We start from the raw sequence: 21966 nt of genomic DNA, 5'->3' as shown, positions 1-21966 counted from the left end.
CATCACTGCAATCACTGCCAGTCACTGCCATCACTGCAATCACTGCCAGTCACTGCCAGTCACTGCCAGTCACTGCAATCACTGTCATCACTGCAATCACTGCCAGTCACTGCTGGTCCCTGTCAATCACTGCCAGTCACTGCCAATCCTTTCCAGTCACTGCCAGTCACTGCCAATCCTTTCCAGGCACTGCAATCACTGCCAATCCTTTCCAGGCACTGCAATCACTGCCATCACTGCCAATCCTTTCCAGGCACTGCAATCACTGCCAATCCTTTCCAGGCACTGCCATCACTGCCAATCCTTTCCAGGCACTGCCATCACTGCCAGTCCCTCTCAATCTCTGCCATCCCCGCCATCACTGACCCGTCGGAGCCCGGCCTGGAGGAAGCGCTGTCGGACGAGGTGGATGAGGTGGAGGCCACGGAGGAGGCCACGGAGGTGACCGAGAGCCTCCTGAGGGTGGAGGACATGATGTAGGGCAGCACCACGGAGCCCGAGCGGCTCGGCTTCCTGTCCACCAGCACCGGGGGCTGCAGGGACCAGAGGGGACACCGTGAGCAAACAGGAGATCTGCAGCAGGGCTGGCTCTGCACTGGGGCCTGGGCCCAGCAGCAGGGCTGGCTCTGCACTGGGGCCTGGGCAAGCTGGGCTCAGCAGCAGGGCTGGCTCTGCACTGGGGCCTGGGCCCAGCAGCAGGGCTGGCTCTGCACTGGGGCCTGGGCAAGCTGGGCTCAGCAGCAGGGCTGGCTCTGCACTGGGGCCTGGGCAGGCTGGGCCCAGCAGCAGGGCTGGCTCTGCACTGGGGCCTGGGCAAGCTGGGCTCAGCAGCAGGGCTGGCTCTGCACTGGGGCCTGGGCCCAGCAGCAGGGCTGGCTCTGCACTGGGGCCTGGGCAAGCTGGGCTCAGCAGCAGGGCTGGCTCTGCACTGGGGCCTGGGCAGGCTGGGCCCAGCAGCAGGGCTGGCTCTGCACTGGGGCCTGGGCAAGCTGGGCTCAGCAGCAGGGCTGGCTCTGCACTGGGGCCTGGGCAGGCTGGGCCCAGCAGCAGGGCTGGCTCTGCACTGGGGCCTGGGCCCAGCAGCAGGGCTGGCTCTGCACTGGGGCCTGGGCAAGCTGGGCCCAGCAGCAGGGCTGGCTCTGCACTGGGGCCTGGGCAAGCTGGGCCCAGCAGCAGGGCTGGCTCTGCACTGGGGCCTGGGCAAGCTGGGCTCAGCAGCAGGGCTGGCTCTGCACTGGGGCCTGGGCAGGCTGGGCCCAGCAGCAGGGCTGGCTCTGCACTGGGGCCTGGGCCCAGCAGCAGGGCTGGCTCTGCACTGGGGCCTGGGCAAGCTGGGCCCAGCAGCAGGGCTGGCTCTGCACTGGGGCCTGGGCAAGCTGGGCCCAGCAGCAGGGCTGGCTCTGCACTGGGGCCTGGGCAAGCTGGGCCCAGCAGCAGGGCTGGCTCTGCACTGGGGCCTGGGCAAGCTGGGCCCAGCAGCAGGGCTGGCTCTGCACTGGGGCCTGGGCAAGCTGGGCTCAGCAGCAGGGCTGGCTCTGCACTGGGGCCTGGGCAAGCTGGGCCCAGCAGCAGGGCTGGCTCTGCACTGGGGCCTGGGCAAGCTGGGCTCAGCAGCAGGGCTGGCTCTGCACTGGGGGCTGGGCAGGCTGGGCCCAGGGCCTGAACCCAGGGACACAAGGGTTAACAACACCAAGGGTCCTGCACTTGGGCCACAACCCCCGGCTTGGGGACAGAGCTGCTGGACACAGAAGGACCTGGGGCCACTGATGGACACCGCTGGACACGAGCCCAGGTGTGCCCACGTGGCCAAAAAGGCCAAAGGCACCTGGGTGGGATCAGAGTGGCCAGCAGGACCAGGGCAGGGACTGTCCCCTGGGCAATGGGGGAGGCCACACCCCGAGGGCTGTGTCCAGTTCTGGGCCTCCCAATTGAAGAAGGACATGGAGGGGCTGGAGAGAATCCAGGGAAAGGAACAGAGCTGGGGAAGGGGCTGGAGCCCCAGGAGAGGCTGAGGGAGCTGGGAAGGGTCTGGAGCCCCAGGAGAGGCTGAGGGAGCTGGGCAGGGGCTCAGCCTGGAGCAAAGGAGGCTCAGGGGGCCCTTGTGGCTCTGCACAGCTCCTGCCAGGAGGGCACAGCCGGGGGGGCCGGGCTGTGCTCCAGGGAACAGGGACAGGAGCAGAGGGAACGGCCTCAGGCTGGGCCAGGGCAGGCTCAGGGTGGGCACAGCAGGAATTTCCCCATGGAAAGGGGGCTCAGGGCTTGGCACTGCCCAGGGAGGGTTGGAGTGCCCATCCCTGGAGGGGTCACCTGGATTGGCACTCAGAGCTCTGGGCTGGGGACAGGGTGGGCACTGGGCACAGCTGGGACTCCCTGGTCTCAAAGCTCTTTCCCAACCCTGATGATTGTGGGATTCTGTGACACCACCTCACACCCACCCACGGGTGGAAAAGGGGGAGTTGGGTTCCTCTGGGGCAAAACATGGAAGAACCAGGTTCCCTCACCAGAGTAATGACCCCGTACTGCTTCTCCACCTTCCTCCTGAGCTCCCTGAAGCAGGCTGTGAGCCTCTCGTGCAGCGGCTTCAGCTGCTCCGTCAGCTTCTCGCCATGGATCCGGATCCCCTCTGCCAGGAGAGGCATCTGAGGCAGGGAGGGAGGAAGGAGCAGAATGAGCTGCAGGAGCACAAACCAGCCCTCCTGCTCCCCAGAGGGTGAGTTCAGCAGCTCAGATAAAATTAAAGGATTGAAATCAATGTGTTTTGTGTTTGCAGAGGGGAAGATAAACAGGGACACAGCAAGGGAGCTGAGCTGCTGCCAGTGAGGGAACGTCAGTGCTGCAGCTCCAGGTGTTGAACAAACCCCAACATTTTCCCCAGGCCAGGCTGGATGGGATTTGGAGCAGCCTGGGATGGTGGAAGGTGTCCCTGCCCATGGCAGGATGGGCTTTAAGGTCCCTGCCCACCCAAACCATTCCAGGGTTCCCTCTTCCCCACTCCATCAGTGCCTCCAGCTCCCCCAGTTCCATACCTGTATAGCAATTTGTTGCTTGAGCAGCTCAATTTTGTCTTGATCTTCAGGATGTTCTTGGAGATATTTCTCTGTGAAGAAGGCCTGGAAGCACAGAGAGAAGGTGACACAGGTGACACACACACTTCCTCCTCAGGCAGCTCTGAGGGGAAGATCCTTTAAGAGCAATTCACTGCCATTATTCCTCATATTAAACCCAAATTGTGCTGGCACCAAGCTGAGGGACAAAGAACCAGGGTTATCTGTTGGGAAGAGAGAACAAAGCCCACTTTTTAATTTAAAAAAGTAATGTTTTTTCTAGTGAAACACATGGAAAAACAGTTACTGCATCAGAAGGGTTCTGCTCAGTCCTGATCCCCTTCTCACAAACCAGCATTGATTTGAATAACTGAGGTTCCATCACTTCTACTTCTCACTTAAATGCGAGTGACAGACCCAAAACCTCAAGTCTGACTTCAAAAAGCCTCTTTCTTTCCCAGCAGTCAGTGCCCCAGAGCACAGCTGCCCCAAGGACAGCAAAGCAGCTCCTGCTGCAATTTCCTTATTTCAGCCCCTAAATCCCTCGTTTTCACCTGGGGCTGGTTACAAAGATTCAGTAGAAATAAAGACCATGCTGGGATTTGGGCTCCCAGCTTCCTTCAACAAAGCACCTTTAGTCTCCACTTCTCCTGGGTTTACCTTTAATCAGCACAATCTGGTCTTGGTTTGAAGTTGAACAAACACAAATCCACTTTCCTGGACTGAAAACTTAAATTTGTGCCAATTCCCATGATGTATCCCATTAAAATGGATCCCAATTCCTGCTCAGAATATTTTTTTTCCCTAGATAAACCCCCTAATAAGTTTTTCATTTGTTTCTTTGAGCTATTTCAGCCTCTGAGTATATTTTTCTTTACTTTTCTAAGACTGGACTGTGGTACAGGTTTATAGGGCTGGGGGTTTATCCTGAACAGGATGGAGGTGAGCCTGGGAAAGGGCTGCTGGGTTGGTCCCAGAGGATTTTCCTTGAAAGTGCCTAATTATTGCAAGAGGAAAGATGTTTAAAAACCCCAACTTTGGGTTTTGGCTACAATGAAACAATTAAAACTCAGATTTTAGCTGCCCACAAAAGCCAAATGTTCTGAACTGATCTGCAGCTGAAATAGGAAAATATGAACCAGAAATGAGTATTTCCAGATGTGGCTGCAGAGATTTTGTGTTTTCTAGTTTTAACTGCTTTCCCACTTCTGTAATTCTAAACTTGATGTCAACCTTAATTCATAAAATGGGAGGATTCAGGGCCAAATTCAGCCCTGGCAAAGCACCCAAACTCCTCTGGAATCAGCAGAGTCAGACCCCAGATCAATCAGCCCCTCTCCCAATTAACGTGTGCACCTCATTTCATGGGGCTGGGACACAGCTGAGGAGAATTAAATGTGTTTTACCACATTCCACCCCCTTTGTGGAAACAAGCAGTGCATTCTGGGCTGGGCATTTCATCATTAGGTGGAGGGAATCAACAGCTTAAGTTAAACATCACAAAAAGAACAACCTACACTGCTCAAGTGAAGTCAGCTGAGTAAACCTGCACAGGAAATGCTGCTTTTTTCCTGAATCATTTCTGTTGCAAGACTCCAAAGACACAGAGGCTGCTGGCAAGAGAAAGCCTCTTCTGCCTGCTCATTCCCCAATAATCCAGGGCAGAAAGGCCAGGTTTGGGCTTTTCTCTGCTACCTGGGCTGCCCAAGGCAGGAGAGGTTCTCATCCCACTGCAAAGGGGGCCCATAAGAGCTGGACCCTGCAGCTCTAAAGCTGAGCATTTCCACCCTGCAGTCAGTGCAAACCTCTGCTCTTTGTCCTCTCCTCCTGCTGCCTGAGCTCTGCACACACAGAGCCCCACACGGGGCTGGGACAGCTGCAGATGGAACTGGACCTGCCAGGTCCTGCCAGGTCCTTGCACACTGCATGGGGCCAGGGGCAGCTCCCAGAGTCTGCAGAGCTTGGGCTGGAAGGGACTTCAGGGATCAGGGCCCTGTCCAGCCTGGCCTTGGGCACTGCCAGGGATCCAGGGGCAGCCACAGCTGCTCTGGGAATTCCATCCCAGGGAACAATTCCCAATTCCCAATATCCCACCCATCCCTGCCCTCTGGCAGTGGGAGCCATTCCCTGGGTCCTGTCCCTCCATCCCTTGTCCTCAGTCCCTCTCCAGGGAATTCTGCAATGATTTGTGTTGGAAGGGACCTTAAAAGTCACCCAGTGCCACCCCTGCCATGGCAGGGACACCTCCCAGTGTCCCAGGGGGCTCCAGCCTGGCCTTGGGCACTGCCAGGGATCCAGGGGCAGCCCCAGCTGCTCTGGGAATTCCATCCCAGGGAACAATTCCCAATTCCCAATATCCCATCCAGCCCTGCCCTCTGGCAGTGGGAGCCATTCCCTGTGTCCTGTCCCTCCATCCCTTGTCCCCAGTCCCTCTCCAGCTCTCCTGGAGCCCCTTCAGGCCCTGGCAGGGGCTCTGAGCTCTGCCTGGAGCTTTCCCTGCTCCAGGTGAGCACCCTCAGGTGTCCCAGCCCTGCAGAGGGGCTCCATGGACGTGCCAGGACCTTCTCATAGTTGGTGTAGCCGCCCATGACGGCGGGGTCCACAATGCCACTGAGCAGCATGGACAGGGGGTGCACGGGCAGGCTGCGGTCCCAGCCCTGCTGCTGCACCACGTTGGTGATCCTCTCATTGGTCAGCTCCATGGTTTCTATGGCATTCTCCAGGGGGCTGATCTCCTCCTGAGGGACAGAGGAAACAGAATGAACTTCCTTCAGAGTCACACAATAAACCTTTCAAACCTTCGCGCAATTTTTAGGGAGAAATTCCTCCCCATGAGGGTGGGGAGGGGCTGGGATGGAATTCCCAGGGAGCTGTGGCTGTCCCTGGATCCCTGGAAGTGCCCAAGGCCAGGCTGGAGCCCCCTGGGACAGTGGGAGGTGTCTCTGCCATGGCAGGGGTGACACTGGATGATTTTAAGTAAATCCTAACCCAAAGCATTCTGGGATTCCATGGCTCTGTGATTCATTCCTCTCCACTGAGTAAGAAAGGAAATAATTTGCTTTTAGCTGTGCCACATCCAGCAGTGGAAGGACTGGCACTCCCAAGTGTTCAAGGCTTTATTCCATGAGGGACTGAGGAGGAGGAGAGGCAGCCCCTGTGGAGAACTCACCGTTGTGACCTGTTTGACCTCAAACCACTTGAGGATGCCTGGAAATGAATAAGCTGTCGTGTAGGTTGTCCTCTCTATCCACATGTTCTGGGCAGAGAAGGAAAAAAAGATATCTGAGGTGTAAGGAAAATATTGGCCTTGCAACTGAACTCTCTCCTGTGTGGAGTGCGGCTTCCAGAAGGAGCTGGCAGAGCTCCACAGCCATGGCCACCTCCCCACGGCCATGGCCACCTCCCCATGGCCATGGCCACCTCCCCACAGCCATGGCCACCTCCCCACGGCCATGGAGACCTCCCCACAGCCATGGAGACCTCCCCATGGCCATATTCCCACCTCCCCACAGCCATGGTCACCTCCCCACGGCCACAGCCACCTCCCCATGGCCATTCCCACCTCCCCACTGCCATGGCCACATTCCCACCTCCCCATGGCCATGGCCACCTCCCCTCAGCCATGGCCACCTCCCCACGGCCATGGTCACCTCCCCATGGCCGTATTCCCACCTCCCCACGGCCATGGCCACCTCCCCACGGCCATGGAGACCTCCCCACGGCCATGGCCACCTCCCCACAGCCATGGTCACCTCCCCATGGCCATATTCCCACCTCCCCACGGCCATGGCCACCTCCCCACAGCCATGGCCACCTCCCCTCAGCCATGGCCACCTCCCCACGGCCACGGTCACCTCCCCATGGCCATATTCCCGCCTCCCCACAGCCATGGCCACCTCCCCACGGCCATGGCCACCTCCCCATGGCCATTCCCACCTCCCCACGGCCATTCCCACCTCCCCACAGCCACCTCCCCTCAGTGGGACAGTGCCCCATGCTGGGCTCTGCTGAGCCTGGGCTCTCACAGCACCAATTTATGGATTCTGATGGATGCTGAATGCTCCAACTCCAGCTGTGGAGCCCCTTGGCATCACCCCCAGCCTCAGGTGGAGGCTGCAATGCCCTTTGTGTCTCCTACTTTTTCATTCCCAAGCCCTGTGGCCACACAGTGACAGTTTGGTCAAAATGCCACCAAGAAACCAAACCAAAGGCAAAGGACTCACAGCAAACTCGTTGTCTGGATCCTTCTCTCCTTTCCTGACAGGTCTGGAGTGAGTGAACTGCTGCACCTCGTTGGCTCTGTAGTAGCTGGGAAGAAGCAGAGTAAAAAGGTGATTTCCTCACCTCCCATCCTCCTCACTCAAATGTTCAAGTGTTTCCTCACAGTTTGTGGGGAGGAATTGACACAATTTACACAAAATACCAAGGCACAGCACCTTGTTAGTGGGGAAAACACACACAAGATGTTGAGGGAGAAGAAAAATTAATTACTTTAAGATCTGTTCAGGAACAGGTTTATCTTTGTAATTAGGTGGCAGGTTCATCACAGGCTTCACAATGAAGCACTGCACATCTGAGCAGCTCTGGTTAAGGATGAAAAACGAGGAACCCTTTTGGGAAAACAGGAGAGGGAGAGAAAAACCCTTCCTGTTTTCATTGTCAGACTTTTCCACAAATCCCTGTGCTCTCATTAAGTATTTTTCTTCAAACCTGACTAATTCATCACAAATCACAGGCATTATGTTGCATCTTGCAGTCTGAAGGCTCCTTATGAATTAAAAACCCAAAAGGAAAAGGACTTCACAAATAATAATCCCAGAATGGTTTGGGTTGGAAAGGACCTTGGGATTCATGCAGTGCCACCCCTGCCATGGACAGGGACACCTTCCACTGCCCCAGGGTGCTCCAGCCTGGCCTTGGACAATTCCAGGTGCTGAAATTCCCTGAAAATGCTTGGGAGTCCTTGGCACCACTGATTTCTCCTTTGGGAGAGAAGAAAAGGGCAGCAGGGCTCTGCAGAGGTTCTGTGCTGCATCTGCCTCTTCTCTCACCCCACAGTCATTCACCAGAGGCTGCTGCTCCTTCCCTCCCACCTTTTAGATTCGTGAAGCCAACTGAACAAAGGAATGGCTTCACACTCAGCTTTTGTACCTGGGAATAATGACAGACATTAAAGAGATCTTAGTAACTGTATCCCCAAGAACAACAGCCTATCGTGTTCCTCCAAAATTCTGCTTTGGGGACTGTGCTGAGGCTTTACAGGAGCAAAAAGCTGGCTGGAAAAGCAAGGCTTAGCCAACCTGGCCCCATGAGGAGAAGGCTTCTGTGAATCCCCTGCTGAGTGGCAGTGTATAGGAATGTGCTCCTTGTTGACAGAGTGACAAAATTATCTTTTGTTCCTTTAGAAAGGAAATAAGCCTAAAAGTTTCTCTTCTCAATTAGCCAAAAAGACATTTCATAGGACCTGGGGGACTTCACCTCAAACTTAAAGATAGCTAATTGGAAAAGAGCAAAAAGTCCCACCTCAGCAATTCACTAGAAAAAGAAGAGAACAAAGAAACTAATCACTTTTGTGAGGTGTTTTACCAGGGGTAAGGACCTTTTATACCTGGCTTGGTTTTTCTCTATAAAGAGTTTTGTAATTTTGCCTTTTATTAAAACCTTTTTGTTTCCAACACTACCACAGAAGCCATCCTGCTGATTTTATGCCTTCTGAGCTGAGCTATCTTGGGTGTGAAATAGATCTCTGCTGATTTTATGCCTTCTGAGGTAGCTGAGCAATCCTGGGTGTGAAATAGATCTCCAAGAGCTTATGAGACCTGGCCTGAGGAGACCCAAATTTCAGCAGTGTTTCAGTGGGGGGTTAAGGCAGCCCCACACATCCTTTAACTCATTGAGGCAGCTCTGAAGGGCATTCTGAGAGGCAGAGCAAAGTCACCCTGCTGTGTGAGGAGCCAGCAGGCAGAGCTGAGCCCAGAAGCACAGAGCCAGGTTAGCTGAGGCTCTGAGCCCAGCTGTGTGTCCCAGCAGAGCTCCTGAGCCTGGGCTGAGCCCTGCTCAGCTCCCTGGGCTCAGCTGCTGGGACTGGGCTGCTCTGGGCTGCAGGGAACCCTGAGGCTCAGCACAGCTCACCTGGTGGCCCCAGCACATCCCTACCAAAAGAAGAATGAGGTGTTTTGTCATAAAAGAGCAAAAACAGACTAAAGAAATAAAAAACAGCCTGAGGCAAAGAAGGTTAAAGGAGCCTGAAAGCAAAACCAAGCCCAGGAGCAGCAAGGTCTGCCTAAGACAACAGAGATCTGGGCACTCCTCATGTCAGGAGGTGTTTGTGGGAGTGCAGGGAGATCCTGTCCCACATCCAAGCCCTGCAGCTGCTCCCTCATCCCAGGGCTGTGCCAGAGCCCCGGAACCCAACACCCCCAAACCCTGGGGATGGCTCAGATCTGCCTCCAAACTCTGCAGCTCGGGTTCATCCCGAGCCAGGAACATCAGAACAAACACAAACAGATGCAGAGGAAGCAGCTGAAACAAAGCAGCAGCAGAGGAGGCATTTTTGATACCAAGTTTGATCTTGAATGGATTTTAATTTCCTCTGTGGATTCAGTGCTTGGCAGGAGGATTGCACAGGAAGCATCTGCTATCACTGCCTGGGCTGGGCCTCTGTGCACAGGGTTTGAGGGCCAAAATGGACCTTCAGATTCTCCAGCCTGGCCTGGTGAGCACAGGCTGGAAGCCCAGGATTTGGTTTTCCTGGCATGCATCCTCCAGGAGCCACTGACTGAAGTCACTGGCAGCAATCTGGAGCATCTCCACTGGCTCACACTCCCAATTCAGAGGATCTTAAGCCTGGTGGGGAGCCTGGGACACAGCTTGGAGTCCCACCAGCAAGGGAGAAAAATAAGAATTAAAAATAGTAAGGGCTCTGCACCCAACAACTTTTAGTGACATAATCACTTCACACTTCTTACAAAGGGGAAAAACACACAAACCCCAGCACTTCATAAATGCTAAAGGACTGCAAGGAAGAAGGGAGTACCCTTCACTTTTCACATCCTGCATTTCCCATCTATCACCCAGAAATACCCAGCTGGTCCCACCACGGCCAGAGCAGCCAGCACCACCTGAGTGAGAGCACAGGAAACCCTCCCTGCAGTCTGCTCCTCACCCTGACAGCAACTTGTTTAACTCTGACAGCCTTTAAATCCACCCTTACAGCTCTGGATAGCCCCATTGTGACATTTTCATGCCCAGGGCCTGCCCCCACATCCCCCAGGAGCAAGAACCCCCTCAGTTCCCATCACTGCTGTTCACCAGCTGTGCTGTTGTAGGGAACAGGGAGCTCTGGGTGTGCCAAGATGCCCCAAACCCAAAAGATACACTGTTTGGGGGAAGCCTTGATCTCCTCTGCTGGAGGGGCTGTGCTGGTCATCTTCTCAGCATTGGGGAACTGAGTCAGCAGCTTCAGGTTGAAATCCTCCCTGCGCTCGTACTCCTTGCCACGGTAGATGAAAATCTTGTTCTGGGGGCAGGAGAAGAAAAAGGGAATTCAAATTCAGCAAAGCAGAGGGACAGAGCTTCCCAAACCCCTCCAGAGCTGGTTTATGGGAAGGGTTGATCCCAGCTGGACAGAAGAGGTGAGAGAAGGAACATGGGCTGGAATGAGGGCACAGCAACTCCTGGGAGCCAGGCCTGGCAAGGGCAACCTCAGATTTGTCTGAAAAATCCATTGCTGCACAGAGAATCATCAAAGAGGGCTGAAAAGGAGCTTTTAAAGCCACCTGCAATGAGCAGGGACACCCTCAAACAGATGCTGCTGTCCACAGAAACACATCCCAGATCACTGCCCTGCTCACACCTCCCAGCTTCAGCACAGGAATCTCAGCCAGGAGCTGATTTTGAATAAATGTGCCAGGAAATTCTTAACTGCAGGGACCTGCCTGCCAGCCCTGCTGTGAGCTCCCTGAGGGACATCCCTGGGCACAGGTAGGAATTTCACCTCAGCCCCACTCCTGGCCACCACCACCCACAATGTCACCCCTGGCAGGTCTGTTCCACACACCCAACACCAGACCATGGCCAATCAGTGTCCACCTGGCAGTGGTTTCAGGAAGGGATGGATTCCAAAACATGGCCTGGAGCTGAAAGCCCTCCATGCCATCTCCTCACACAGTTCTAACTTAACATTCTTCTCCTTTTTTGAGCTTGGCTTCCACTGAAGACCAGAGCTTCAAACAGCTCCAGTCTGAGAAGGTAAAATGGCGCTGAATTTTAAATAACAGGAGTATTTTCAGCCTTGCTGACCCTGGATCTGAGTCATTCCTGTCCTCCCCACAGATCCAGCATGCTCAGCAGCACCTTTGCACTTGAATTCTTCTGTGTGGGACAAATTCTCCCTGACCACTGAAATAATCTCTGTTATGAAAATTTGGCTGATTGAGGCTGAAAAGCAATGGGATAAATTCTTTACAGGCTGAAAATTTCCTAACAGCAACAATCACATTTCAGAGGGAGCACAAACACAAAAGGTAAACTCTGCTTAAATCCATAGAAGAACTTATCAATCATCTAAAAAACCTACTGTAACACCCAGACCCCACTTGAGCTGGTAACACACAAAATTTCATCTCTGACTTGACTCTTTTTAGGCACTGAAATGCTCTGAAACACTCCTGGGATTTAGATCTGTCAGTGCCACTGGAAGGAAAAGGAGTTTGGCACCAAATTTTCTTGGGAGCTGTGCAGAAGTTGTGACTTTCAGGGTCTCCAGCAGTGCAGAAGTTGAGTGGGGAAGGATCCTTACCCTGAGGAAAGAGGGAAAACCCTGTCCATAGTATCCAACAGCAAAGTACTCGGGCTGAGGTCTCATGGCCTTCATGATGTTCTCATAAAAAGTAGCTCTTTTTTTCTGGAAAAGAAAACACCACCACACTTTCACTTTGGAATGCTCCAGGACACGTTCCCAGGGACAATTCCTGATCTCTGAGCTCTGCCCTCAGAACACACTTCACAACTGCTTTTTGATGCAGTTTCTCATCCTTATCCATTTACTTGATTAAATATTTGCTTTGTCTGGGCCAGCACCAACTTCATTTCCTGCTCTGCAGGCATGAGAACAATGCCATGGCTTTAGGATTCCAGAAGGAGATTTGAAATCCTTCACTGTGGGAAAACAAATGAAATACAAATATATTCTGAATGGAAGAAGACACAAATGGTGACAAATGTCAGAGAACTGGCAGAAATAAAACTGGGCAGATGATTCTGCTGTGAAAGAACATAAAGACCATCTGGTTCCATCCTTAACCACTAAAAAGCAGAATTCAGAGCCAAGAGGATTCTGTAGCTCTGTGTTCATGCCCAGCACTTTTACCACAGGAATACCAAGGTGATGAGATTTATGGAGCCTGAAAATACACCCTGGTTGTTACTTCATTTGGTTAAGACCAAGAATTCTAAACATCTGCACATGGTATTATCATGCTAATTAGGAGGTGAAAAGACACCATGAAAATATTTATTCTACTACTAACCTTTACAAAGCCATGGGGTTAAGTTGGTTTGTTTGTCTTTAACATACATTTATTTTAGGCTTCTCCTGCTTGAACAGCATTAACTGAAGCAGTCAGCAGCCTGTTGGATATGGAGGAAAAAGCCTCACCAGGAGATTGCCCAGTCCCTCGTAGTCAAAGACCTTGTTCTCATACATGTCAGCCAGCTCCTTGCTCAGCTGAATGGCTTTTTCCCACATCTCCACCGAGGGTGAGGACAGGCAGGAGGGGGGAGAAGAGCACAAGCAACATGAAAGACTCAGTTAAAAGCCTTCATTAGCACAGATAGGTAAACAAAAATGCAGCTGATTTTAATTCAGGCACTACTTTCATGCTCTGCCAGGTTTCCCTCAGACTCTGCTGGGCTTTTTTTTTTTTTTTTTGCAGGGATTATTACAGTCATACAGATCTTGTGATTTGGAGACCTGAGAGTGATTTACAAAGCCAGGTCTCCACTGAGATCCTGACAGGACAAACTGGGAGGAGGAAGGACAGGTCTGAACAGCAGAGAGAGAAGGCCAGGGGTCTCCTCCTCCAGCAGCACCTGGACAGGGGCTCCTGGGGGTTGTCTCATCATGGGATCGTGGAATTTGGGTGGAAAGGGACCTCAAAGCCCAGTGCCACCCCTGCCATGGGCAGGGACACCTCCCACTGTCCCAGGGTGCTCCAGCCTGGCCTTGGGCACTGCCAGGGATCCAGGGGCAGCCACAGCTGCCCTGGGAATTCCATCCCAGCCCCTCACAGGGAGGAATTCCTCCCCAGGATCCCATTGAAATTCCCTTATTTCAGCTGGAAGCCATTCAGCCCTGGCAGCACCCTCTCTCCAGGGTGCAGCTCCCAGGGTCAGTGCCAAGCAGGGAAGCCTCTCCCCCTGCAAGCCCAAAACCTGACAGGAGCCCCCCCCCAGGGGAAGGAAGGGAGCAAAACACCTGCCCTGCTCCCATCCACCCAGAACCTTGAACCCCTTCACCTTCCAGACACTCTCTGGCCAACACAGGAACAGGATTTAAATGTCTCCAGACAGGCAGGTGCCCTGCTGATGGCAGTGTGGGGATCCCTGTCAGAACCCCAGCCTGGTGTGGAACCACTTCTGCTTTTCCCCTTTTAACCAACCCCAGCCTGCCCCAACCACACAAACCCTAAATCCACACCAGAGTGAATCTGCCAAGGCAGGGTTTGCTGCAGGACCAGGGTGAACACTCACCTTGCCCCTGTCAAAGAAGGAGATGATCTCCTGGTAGAGTTTCTCCTTGAGCTCCTGCTGGGAGTACACACAGAAGGAGTCTCTCTGCAGCAGGTGAGGGGCACAGGGCTTCTCTGACCACTGGGACAGGGAAAAAAGTAAAGGTGAAACAACTGGAACACTTCCAGAGAAATCCTTACAGGGTGACCCAAAACAAACCCCTCATGGAGGCAAAGGACGTTTGGCAGGGACACAAACCTGAGACATTCTCTCCCAGCTCACTGCAGCAGGAGGATGCAACAAACTGATGCTAATAATGATTTTTCTTTTATCATTATTATTTAATTATATCACTTATTTAATCATTTTATAATATACAATTATTATATATCATGTATGATTATTTAGATCTCATTCTATCATTATACATATAACTATGCCATTTTAGATCTATCATTACATATATCATAGTTATAACTATTTTGCTGTGGAATCTGCAAGACTGTGAAGCCCCTTGATGATTCCAAGTCCCATTAAAAGCAGAAATAGAAGTACTTTGGTTATTCTGAGCTGTTTGTGCCTCACTAAAGCCCAAGCCCTGGGATACCTGGAGCAGCTCAGCGTGCAGGAGCAGGGTGTAGGCAGCCTCTGTGAAGTTCTCACAGTCTGTGTGCAGGTCCCTGAGCTTGTACAGATACCTGGGCAAAGCAAAACAATTCCTGGTGTGAAGGACTCCTGCAGCCAAGGGAGCCTTGTTCCCTAACACCAGGACACAGCCTACCTGATGTAAATGTCCTCTCGCTTCTTCTCCTTGTAGAAATTCTGCCAACAAGAGAAAAAGTCAAACATTGGCAATGCAGAGCAGCCCAGATTTGCAGAATCATCTCCAGACAAGTAACCTGAGCAGCAGTTTTAGGCATTTCAGGGATATTTGCTGTCATTTTGGCTGCTCAGCCCTGGGACCATCCCTTCATACCAGAGGGGCACCAGCACCTCCAAAAAGGGACAAATCAGGGAAATCACTTGTCTAAAGTGATACAGGCTCTTTGCAGGGGAACAGGGATCCCAGCCTTTACCAGGCACCTTCTCTGCCTGTGTCTCAAGGTTCCAGACTGGGAGGATCAGCCAAGGACTTGATTTTGGACTGCCCATCTTTTTGTGATTGTAGCTCCAGAGCCTAACTTGAGCACATCATTAACCAAAAATGGCATGAGGATTTCATTAAAATCCTCCTCTAGATGAAAAATAATTCCAAGGGGGTCTAGAAAAGCCCAAGAGAGGTGCCCAAAGCCCAGGGGATGAGTCTCCAGGCTGGGGGAGGTGCCCAAAGCCTGGGGGACGGGTCCCCAGCCTGGGGAGGTGTCCCCAGCACAGGTGATGAGTCCCTTGCCCAGGGAACGTGTCCCCAGCCCAGGGAACATGTCCCCAGCCCAAGGGAGGTGTCCCCAGCCCAGGGAGGTGTCCCAGGGACATGTCCCCAGCCCAAGGGAGGTGTCCCCAGCCCAGGGAGGTGTCCCAGGGAGGTGTCCCCAGCCCAGGGAGGTGTCTCAGGGACATGTCCCCAGCCCAAGGGAGGTGTCCCCAGCCCAAGGAGGTGTCCCAGGGAGGTGTCCCCAGCCCAGGGAGGTGTCCCCAGCCCAAGGGAGGTGTCTCAGGGACATGTCCCCAGCCCAAGGGAGGTGTCCCCAGCCCAAGGGAGGTGTCCCAGGGACATGTCCCCAGCCCAGGGAGGTGTCCCCAGCCCAGGGAGGTGTCCCAGGGAGGTGTCCCCAGCCCAAGGAGGTGTCCCAGGGACATGTCCCCAGCCCAGGGAGGTGTCCCCAGCCCAGGGAGGTGTCCCAGGGAGGTGTCCCCAGCCCAGGGAGGTGTCCCCAGCCCAGGGAGGTGTCCCAGGGAGGTGTCCCCAGCCCAGGGAGGTGTCCCCAGCCCAGGGAGGTGTCCCAGGGAGGTGTCCCCAGCCCAAGGGAGGTGTCCCCAGCCCAGGGAGGTGTCCCAGGGACATGTTCCCAGCCCAGGGAGGTGTCCCCAGCCCAGGGAGGTGTCCCAGGGACGTGTCCCCAGCCCAGGGAGGTGTCCCAGGGAGGTGTCCCCAGCCCAGGGAGGTGTCCCCAGCCCAAGGAGCTGTCCCAGGGACGTGTCCCCAGCCCAGGGAGGTGTCCCCAGCCCAGGGAGGTGTCCCCAGCCGTACCAGCACGTTGACAGTGCAGCTCATGCGGTTCTCCTTGCTCTCATCGTGCATGATGGTCCTGTAGTCCAGCAGGTTCTCCAGGAGGCTGCTGACCAGCAGGGCAAACACCTCTCCTGGGGCTGCCAGGTACTTGTGCTTCCTGCAGTGCTCCAGCAGCCTGCAGGACACCAGGACACTCAGCTGCACCTCCCAGTACCGGTAAATGGGATTTTGGTGTGAATTACCCAATTTCCCTGGATGGACACTCAGTGCTGGACACCCATACCTGAGACAGCCAACTCAGGCAGGACAGGACAGCACTTGCTGGTCAAAAAAATTGAGTTTTTGTTGCTAAAAGCTCCAATTTTGCTTTAACTTTGAGCCTTTGAATCCTCTGAACTAAGTATCTGTTCTGTATCTTGATTTTATTGCTGGTTCTGGATCCACACACAGGAAATGAAGTCAGTACCTGGCCATAAAGCCATTTGTCTCAGAAGTACCAGATTACCTTAAAGCAGACTGGACTCAAATAGACATTTCATACATTTCTTGTCACTAAAATTCTTTATTAGAATTCGACAAGTCTGCTGATTACATGGAATATCTTACAGCAATCTTAAAAAATGGATGCCAGATTCATTACTCAATAATTTTCAAAAATTACCCAATTACTTCCACTTGCAGCCCCCTCCCCAGTTTGGCAGCTGACTCTGAATTGCATCTCCAGTTTAGGGCAGTTAAAAGTGCAGAATAAACCCCTGATTTTTGGGCAATCAGCCCCAGAACACCTGCACAGCACTAAAGTCACTGCAGCTGCAGCAGCTTCCTGCTCATGGAATAATTAATGAATTAGGGCTTCTTTGCATTAGGAAAGCAGCCCAATAAAGTGTGAAAAAATATATAATATTTAAATATTATCTATAATATAAATTAATATAAAAACATATGTAAATAATATATAAAATAATGTAAAAATATAATATATAAAATATATAAAATATAATATAATATATAATATAATATATATACTAAAATAATAAAGATATAATATATATAATATATTATATATAATATAAAATAATATAAAATATATAGTACATAAATATATAAAATAGAAAATAATATAAAAATATGCAATATGTAAATAATATGTTAAAATAATGTAAAATATAATATATAAAATATACCATAATATAAAATATATAATATATAAATAATATATATACTAAAAATAATATAGAAAGATATAATATGTATAATATATAGATAATATATATAAAATAATATAAAAATATATAATACATAAATATATAAAATAGAAAATATAAAAATATGCAATATGTAAATAATATATATAATATAAAAGAATTTAAAAGATATAATATATAGATAATATATAAAATATAAGATAATAAAAATATATAATATTTTTATATATATTATATTATATATAATATATATAAATATAAGATAATGTTTAAAATATAATATATAGATAATATAGAATATGAAAAAATAAATGTAATATAATACATAAAATAATTATTTTATTATTTATTAAATATTTTATTATTTATATAAAATAATAAATGTAACATAATTTTTTAAATAAAAAATATAAAATATAAAATATTAAATAATAAAATCTATAGAAATAATGTATATAATATAAAAGATACAAAATAAAACTTACAGCTTCTCCAGCAGGACCTTGTACTGCTCATCCCCTCGGCCCCCCTCCACCTCCTGGTCCAGCCTGGTGATCAGCTCGTTCTCAAACTGCAAGGACAAAGCCCCCAGGGAAACAGAGCAGCTCTGAGGAGCAGCCTGGGGCTCTGAGCCTGCCCCCAGCACACGCTGGCTTTGCAGGCCAGGCCCAGGCTGTTCCCAGGGCTGAGGCAGAATAAAGGGATAAAACTCCCAAATGCCAAGATTGGAGCAAGTGCTCCCTGTGTGAGCCCAGCCAGGCACGTTCTGGTGCAATGAAACCCTGATACCCCTGATCCCGACTGCCCAGCAGCTCTCTGCAGGCACTCACTGCCAAAGCGCCTTGCGGGGATTTCTGTTGCTGTTGTAAAGGTGAATAAACAGCTAAAATTGCATTTTAGACCCTCTGAGGGTCTCCAAACTCTTCCCAGGTTAAAGGTGAGCATTGACAGCTCTGCAAATGCGGGGAAGGGTGAAAAAAGGGGAATTCAGGGATCATCAATGTCATGGAAAGGCTCAGTCAGGACACAACTGGAAAGTCCTGAACCCTACAAACCACAGGGACTTCCCAAGGGGCTTGGCACAATTTTGGGTAGGGATTTTTTAATTTTCTTTAAGTATTCTATTTTTCTATTGCCCTAGGGACAATGCAGAATAGTTGTAGTGAAAATAGCAGTATTGTGTATATATTGCAAATACATGTATTATAGTGTCTTTATATATATATACTTTTATATAGATATTATTTTATAGTCCTATATAATGAATATACAATTACATTGTGTATAATACTGTATATATAATATTATATACTAAAAGATTGTCTCTTTTTACGTATTGTATATATCTATTTCATATTATAGTAATTATTATATATTAAATTATATATATTATTATATAATGAATATACAATTACATTGTGCATAAAACTGTATATATAATATTATATACTAAAATATTGTGTCTTTTTATGTATTGTATATATATTTCATATTATATTCAATATTATATATTAAATTATTATATATATTATTATATAATTATTTCATTATTATATAATGAATATACAATTACATTGTGCATAGTACTGTATATATAATATTATATATTACAACATTGTGTCTTCTTACATATTGTATATATATTTCATATTATATTCATTATTGTATAATTATTTCATTATATATTATTATATAATTATTTCATTATTATATAATGAATATACAATTACATTGTGCATAGTACTGTATATATAATATTATATATTACAACATTGTGTCTTCTTACATATTGTATATATATTTCATATTATATTCATTATTGTATAATTATTTCATTATATATTATTATATAATTATTTCATTATTATATAATGAATATACAATTACATTGTGCATAGTACTGTATTTATAATATTATATATTACAATATTGTGTCTTCTTACATATCGTATATGTATTTCATATTATATTCATTATTGTATAATTATTTCATTATATATTATTATATAATTATTTCATTATTATATAATGAATATATAATTACATTGTGCATAATACTGTATATATAATATTATATACTAAAATATTGTGTCTTTTTACGTACTGTATATATATTTCATATTAAATTTATTATATACATTTCATTAGGATGTATGTTATTATATAATTATTTCATCATTATATATATATATTCCATATTATATTGCATTTAATATCTCTATATATTGTATTATTATATATTTGGGTTATATATGGCATCCCTTACCATGTGGAAGTTCCCATTCCCACTGAAGTTGAACTCACACTGCATCATGTCAAAAAAAATGGGAATTGTTGCTTTCCTCAGCTCAGGCTCTGGGACCAGGGTCACCTCCAGGATTGGCCCCACCATTGCTGGGATGAATTTGATTTTGTGGGGACCTGCAAAAAATTTAGAGTCAAATACATCCAGTGGCAGGATTTGGATTTCCCAATGTTTAAGCACATTATTCACACAACAACCACTCTGCTCAGAATGTGGATTTTATGTGCATGTTACTTAAGGAAGAATTAACAGGTTACAGCTCCAAAATTCAGGAATAGCCCAAGGACTAATTGAGCTGAATTGTAAATCACAAAAATGGCTCACTGAAAAATCCCACTCATGCTTTACATGGCAGAACATCCTTTGGAAGGAATCTAAGAAATTATCTCAGCAGCTGATGTGAGGAGAAAATCAGCTTTTCCAAGTTATTCACAGAAAAAAGAGGTTTTTGTGTGCTGAAACAGCTGAACTGTAAGTGCATTTCCTCACATTAAACACGTGCAGCTTTTATGAGGAAATAAAGGATTTGAAAGGCAGCTTGAGAGCTGGAATAAAGATAATTCTTTAGCTGGAACTCACCCAGGTTATACCACATATCCCTGATTTTGAAGCCAATTTCTTTCCTCATGTCCCCATACCTAGATGAAGCATTGAAAGAAGAGATGAGAAAGGCCCAAGCACTGCAATGATCCTGGGAATGCTCCTGGAGGAGTGAATGGCAGAGCCACAAATGGACACAGCTCACTCTGCCAGGGCACTGCAGAATTCCTGGGAATTCAGATTTCCTGAAAGCTGCAGCCCTTCTGCTTCCTGCAATTCCACCCCACTCTGGTTGGGTTTGGGTGTTTTTTCCTAAAGCTTTAACCTCTGACATCAAGGCAATGCAAAAAGATTTCATTATCAGGCTTCTTCAAGCCACTTCTGCAAAAAAAAGGGGACAAATCCTAACAAAAGTCTGTGTCAAGATCCTCAGAGATATCCAGGCACCCAATTCCAAGGGAATGGAGAGGTAAAAGCTGCTCAGTAATTAAAAGTTGCTGGTTTGGGGCTATGAATGGCTCTGAAATGAAGAAAAGTAAAAGGTGGGGGACTAAAAAGCTGGAGGGCTTTTAGGACTCCTCTGACCCACCTTCCACAAAAGCTGAGGAGTTGCATAAGGGAATTTTGGGAATCATGCCAACCTTTCCATTACAGACCTTCCAGTGGAGGGAGAGACCCCTGGAGGTGCTGCAACAGCTCAAGATCTGCCTGAGCAAACTTCAGCCAGCTCTAATTTACAGCCCTGACATCTTGTCCTGGCCACCCCTTTATCACAGTGCCCTAATCAGCATTTCCACAGCCCCTCCTCCCACCCTGGGGTGTCTGACCAGCCCAAACGGAGCCTCCTGACAGCAAAAAGGGAAATGGGAACTCACTTCTTGATGATTTTGTTGCGTTTGGCCTGGGAGAAGGTCTCCAGCTGCAGGGACTCGTGAGTGAGGAAGGCCACGGCCAAGTGGAAATAGTTATTCCAGAGCTGGGGGGGAGAAAGGAGATTAAAATGGGAGGATGTTGGGACCCAGGACATTGCTCTGGCTGCCCTGGGTGATTCCAGACCCTGGCAGGGGCTCAGAGCCCTTGGCACAGAGTCAAAGCCACCTGTGCCTCTGATTTTAGCCCATGGAAACAATTCCCAACTTTGGGTGAAGGTTTACAAGCCACAAGAGTTTGAGTAGAATGACAGTGAATTTATCACAGGGTGAAAAAGTAGAATTTTGGGGATTTAGAATGGGGGTTCAGGAGGCAAGATGGAGGAAACTGGGCGTGTCCTGTCCTCCTTCTCCTTCTCCATCCTCTGCTGTGATGGTGCCACTTTTGGATTGGTTTAGAGCAGAGACAGACTGTCTAACACAGGTGATGGGTATTGGGAAGTTATTGTAAATAAAGCACAGGCAGTTCTTAGTATAAAAAGCCAACACCACCCCAAGGGCAGGGACTGTGCCCCAGCCCGACCTGCTGGACAGATCTCAGCAGGTCAGAGAAGGAATGGGATAGATGAGAGAAAATAAACAACCTTGAAAAGCAGAACTGATGAATCTCAACTTCTTTGGTCGCGGGGCTGGGAAAAAGAGACTTTAACACCTCAGGGTCATCCCAACCACAGAAACCCGAGGGGAGGAAACAAAGGAAAAACAACAACAGGCACAAAAAAGCTGCCCAGCCCCAAATGTAGAGCTCCCTCCATGAGGAGGGGAACCTCAGTGAGCTACAGCCTGTAAACAGTGGGGTTTAGCTGTTCTAGAAGGTCTGGGATCCATAAGAAAATGCAGAAAAAACAGGACTGGGATCCATAAGAAAATGTAGTAAAAACAGGACTGGGATCCATAAGAAAATGCAGAAAAAATAGGACTGGGATCCATAAGAAAATGCAGAGAAAACAGGACTGGGATCCATAAGAAAATCCAGCAAAAACAGGACTGGGATCCATAAGAAAATCCAGAGAAAACAGGACTGGGATCCATAAGAAAATCC

General features: G+C 48.9%; 1 protein-coding gene across 1 annotated transcript in view; it reads right to left on the bottom strand.

Moving 5' to 3' along the window:
* Window positions 1-21966, bottom strand: part of DOCK5 (dedicator of cytokinesis 5) — an 85853-nt gene that overhangs the window by 11152 nt on the left and 52735 nt on the right. Inside the window, exons 31-48 of the mRNA XM_066567197.1 lie at window positions 20871-20971; window positions 20035-20093; window positions 19417-19571; window positions 17636-17721; window positions 15964-16120; window positions 14557-14597; window positions 14383-14473; window positions 13797-13916; window positions 12703-12792; window positions 11845-11949; window positions 10422-10563; window positions 7536-7617; window positions 7268-7352; window positions 6214-6300; window positions 5606-5782; window positions 3027-3110; window positions 2502-2639; window positions 367-533 (exon numbers count right to left, since the gene is read on the bottom strand). Coding sequence (XP_066423294.1) covers window positions 367-533; window positions 2502-2639; window positions 3027-3110; window positions 5606-5782; window positions 6214-6300; window positions 7268-7352; window positions 7536-7617; window positions 10422-10563; window positions 11845-11949; window positions 12703-12792; window positions 13797-13916; window positions 14383-14473; window positions 14557-14597; window positions 15964-16120; window positions 17636-17721; window positions 19417-19571; window positions 20035-20093; window positions 20871-20971 — 1967 coding nt within the window. The remainder of the gene's footprint in view (window positions 1-366; window positions 534-2501; window positions 2640-3026; window positions 3111-5605; window positions 5783-6213; window positions 6301-7267; window positions 7353-7535; window positions 7618-10421; window positions 10564-11844; window positions 11950-12702; window positions 12793-13796; window positions 13917-14382; window positions 14474-14556; window positions 14598-15963; window positions 16121-17635; window positions 17722-19416; window positions 19572-20034; window positions 20094-20870; window positions 20972-21966) is intronic.

This window comes from Molothrus aeneus, chromosome 29, assembly GCF_037042795.1.
Source record: "Molothrus aeneus isolate 106 chromosome 29, BPBGC_Maene_1.0, whole genome shotgun sequence".
Classification (NCBI taxonomy): Eukaryota; Metazoa; Chordata; class Aves; order Passeriformes; family Icteridae; genus Molothrus; species Molothrus aeneus.
The sequence above is the reverse complement of the archived record's forward strand: the minus strand, read 5'-3'. Positions and strand labels throughout refer to the sequence as shown.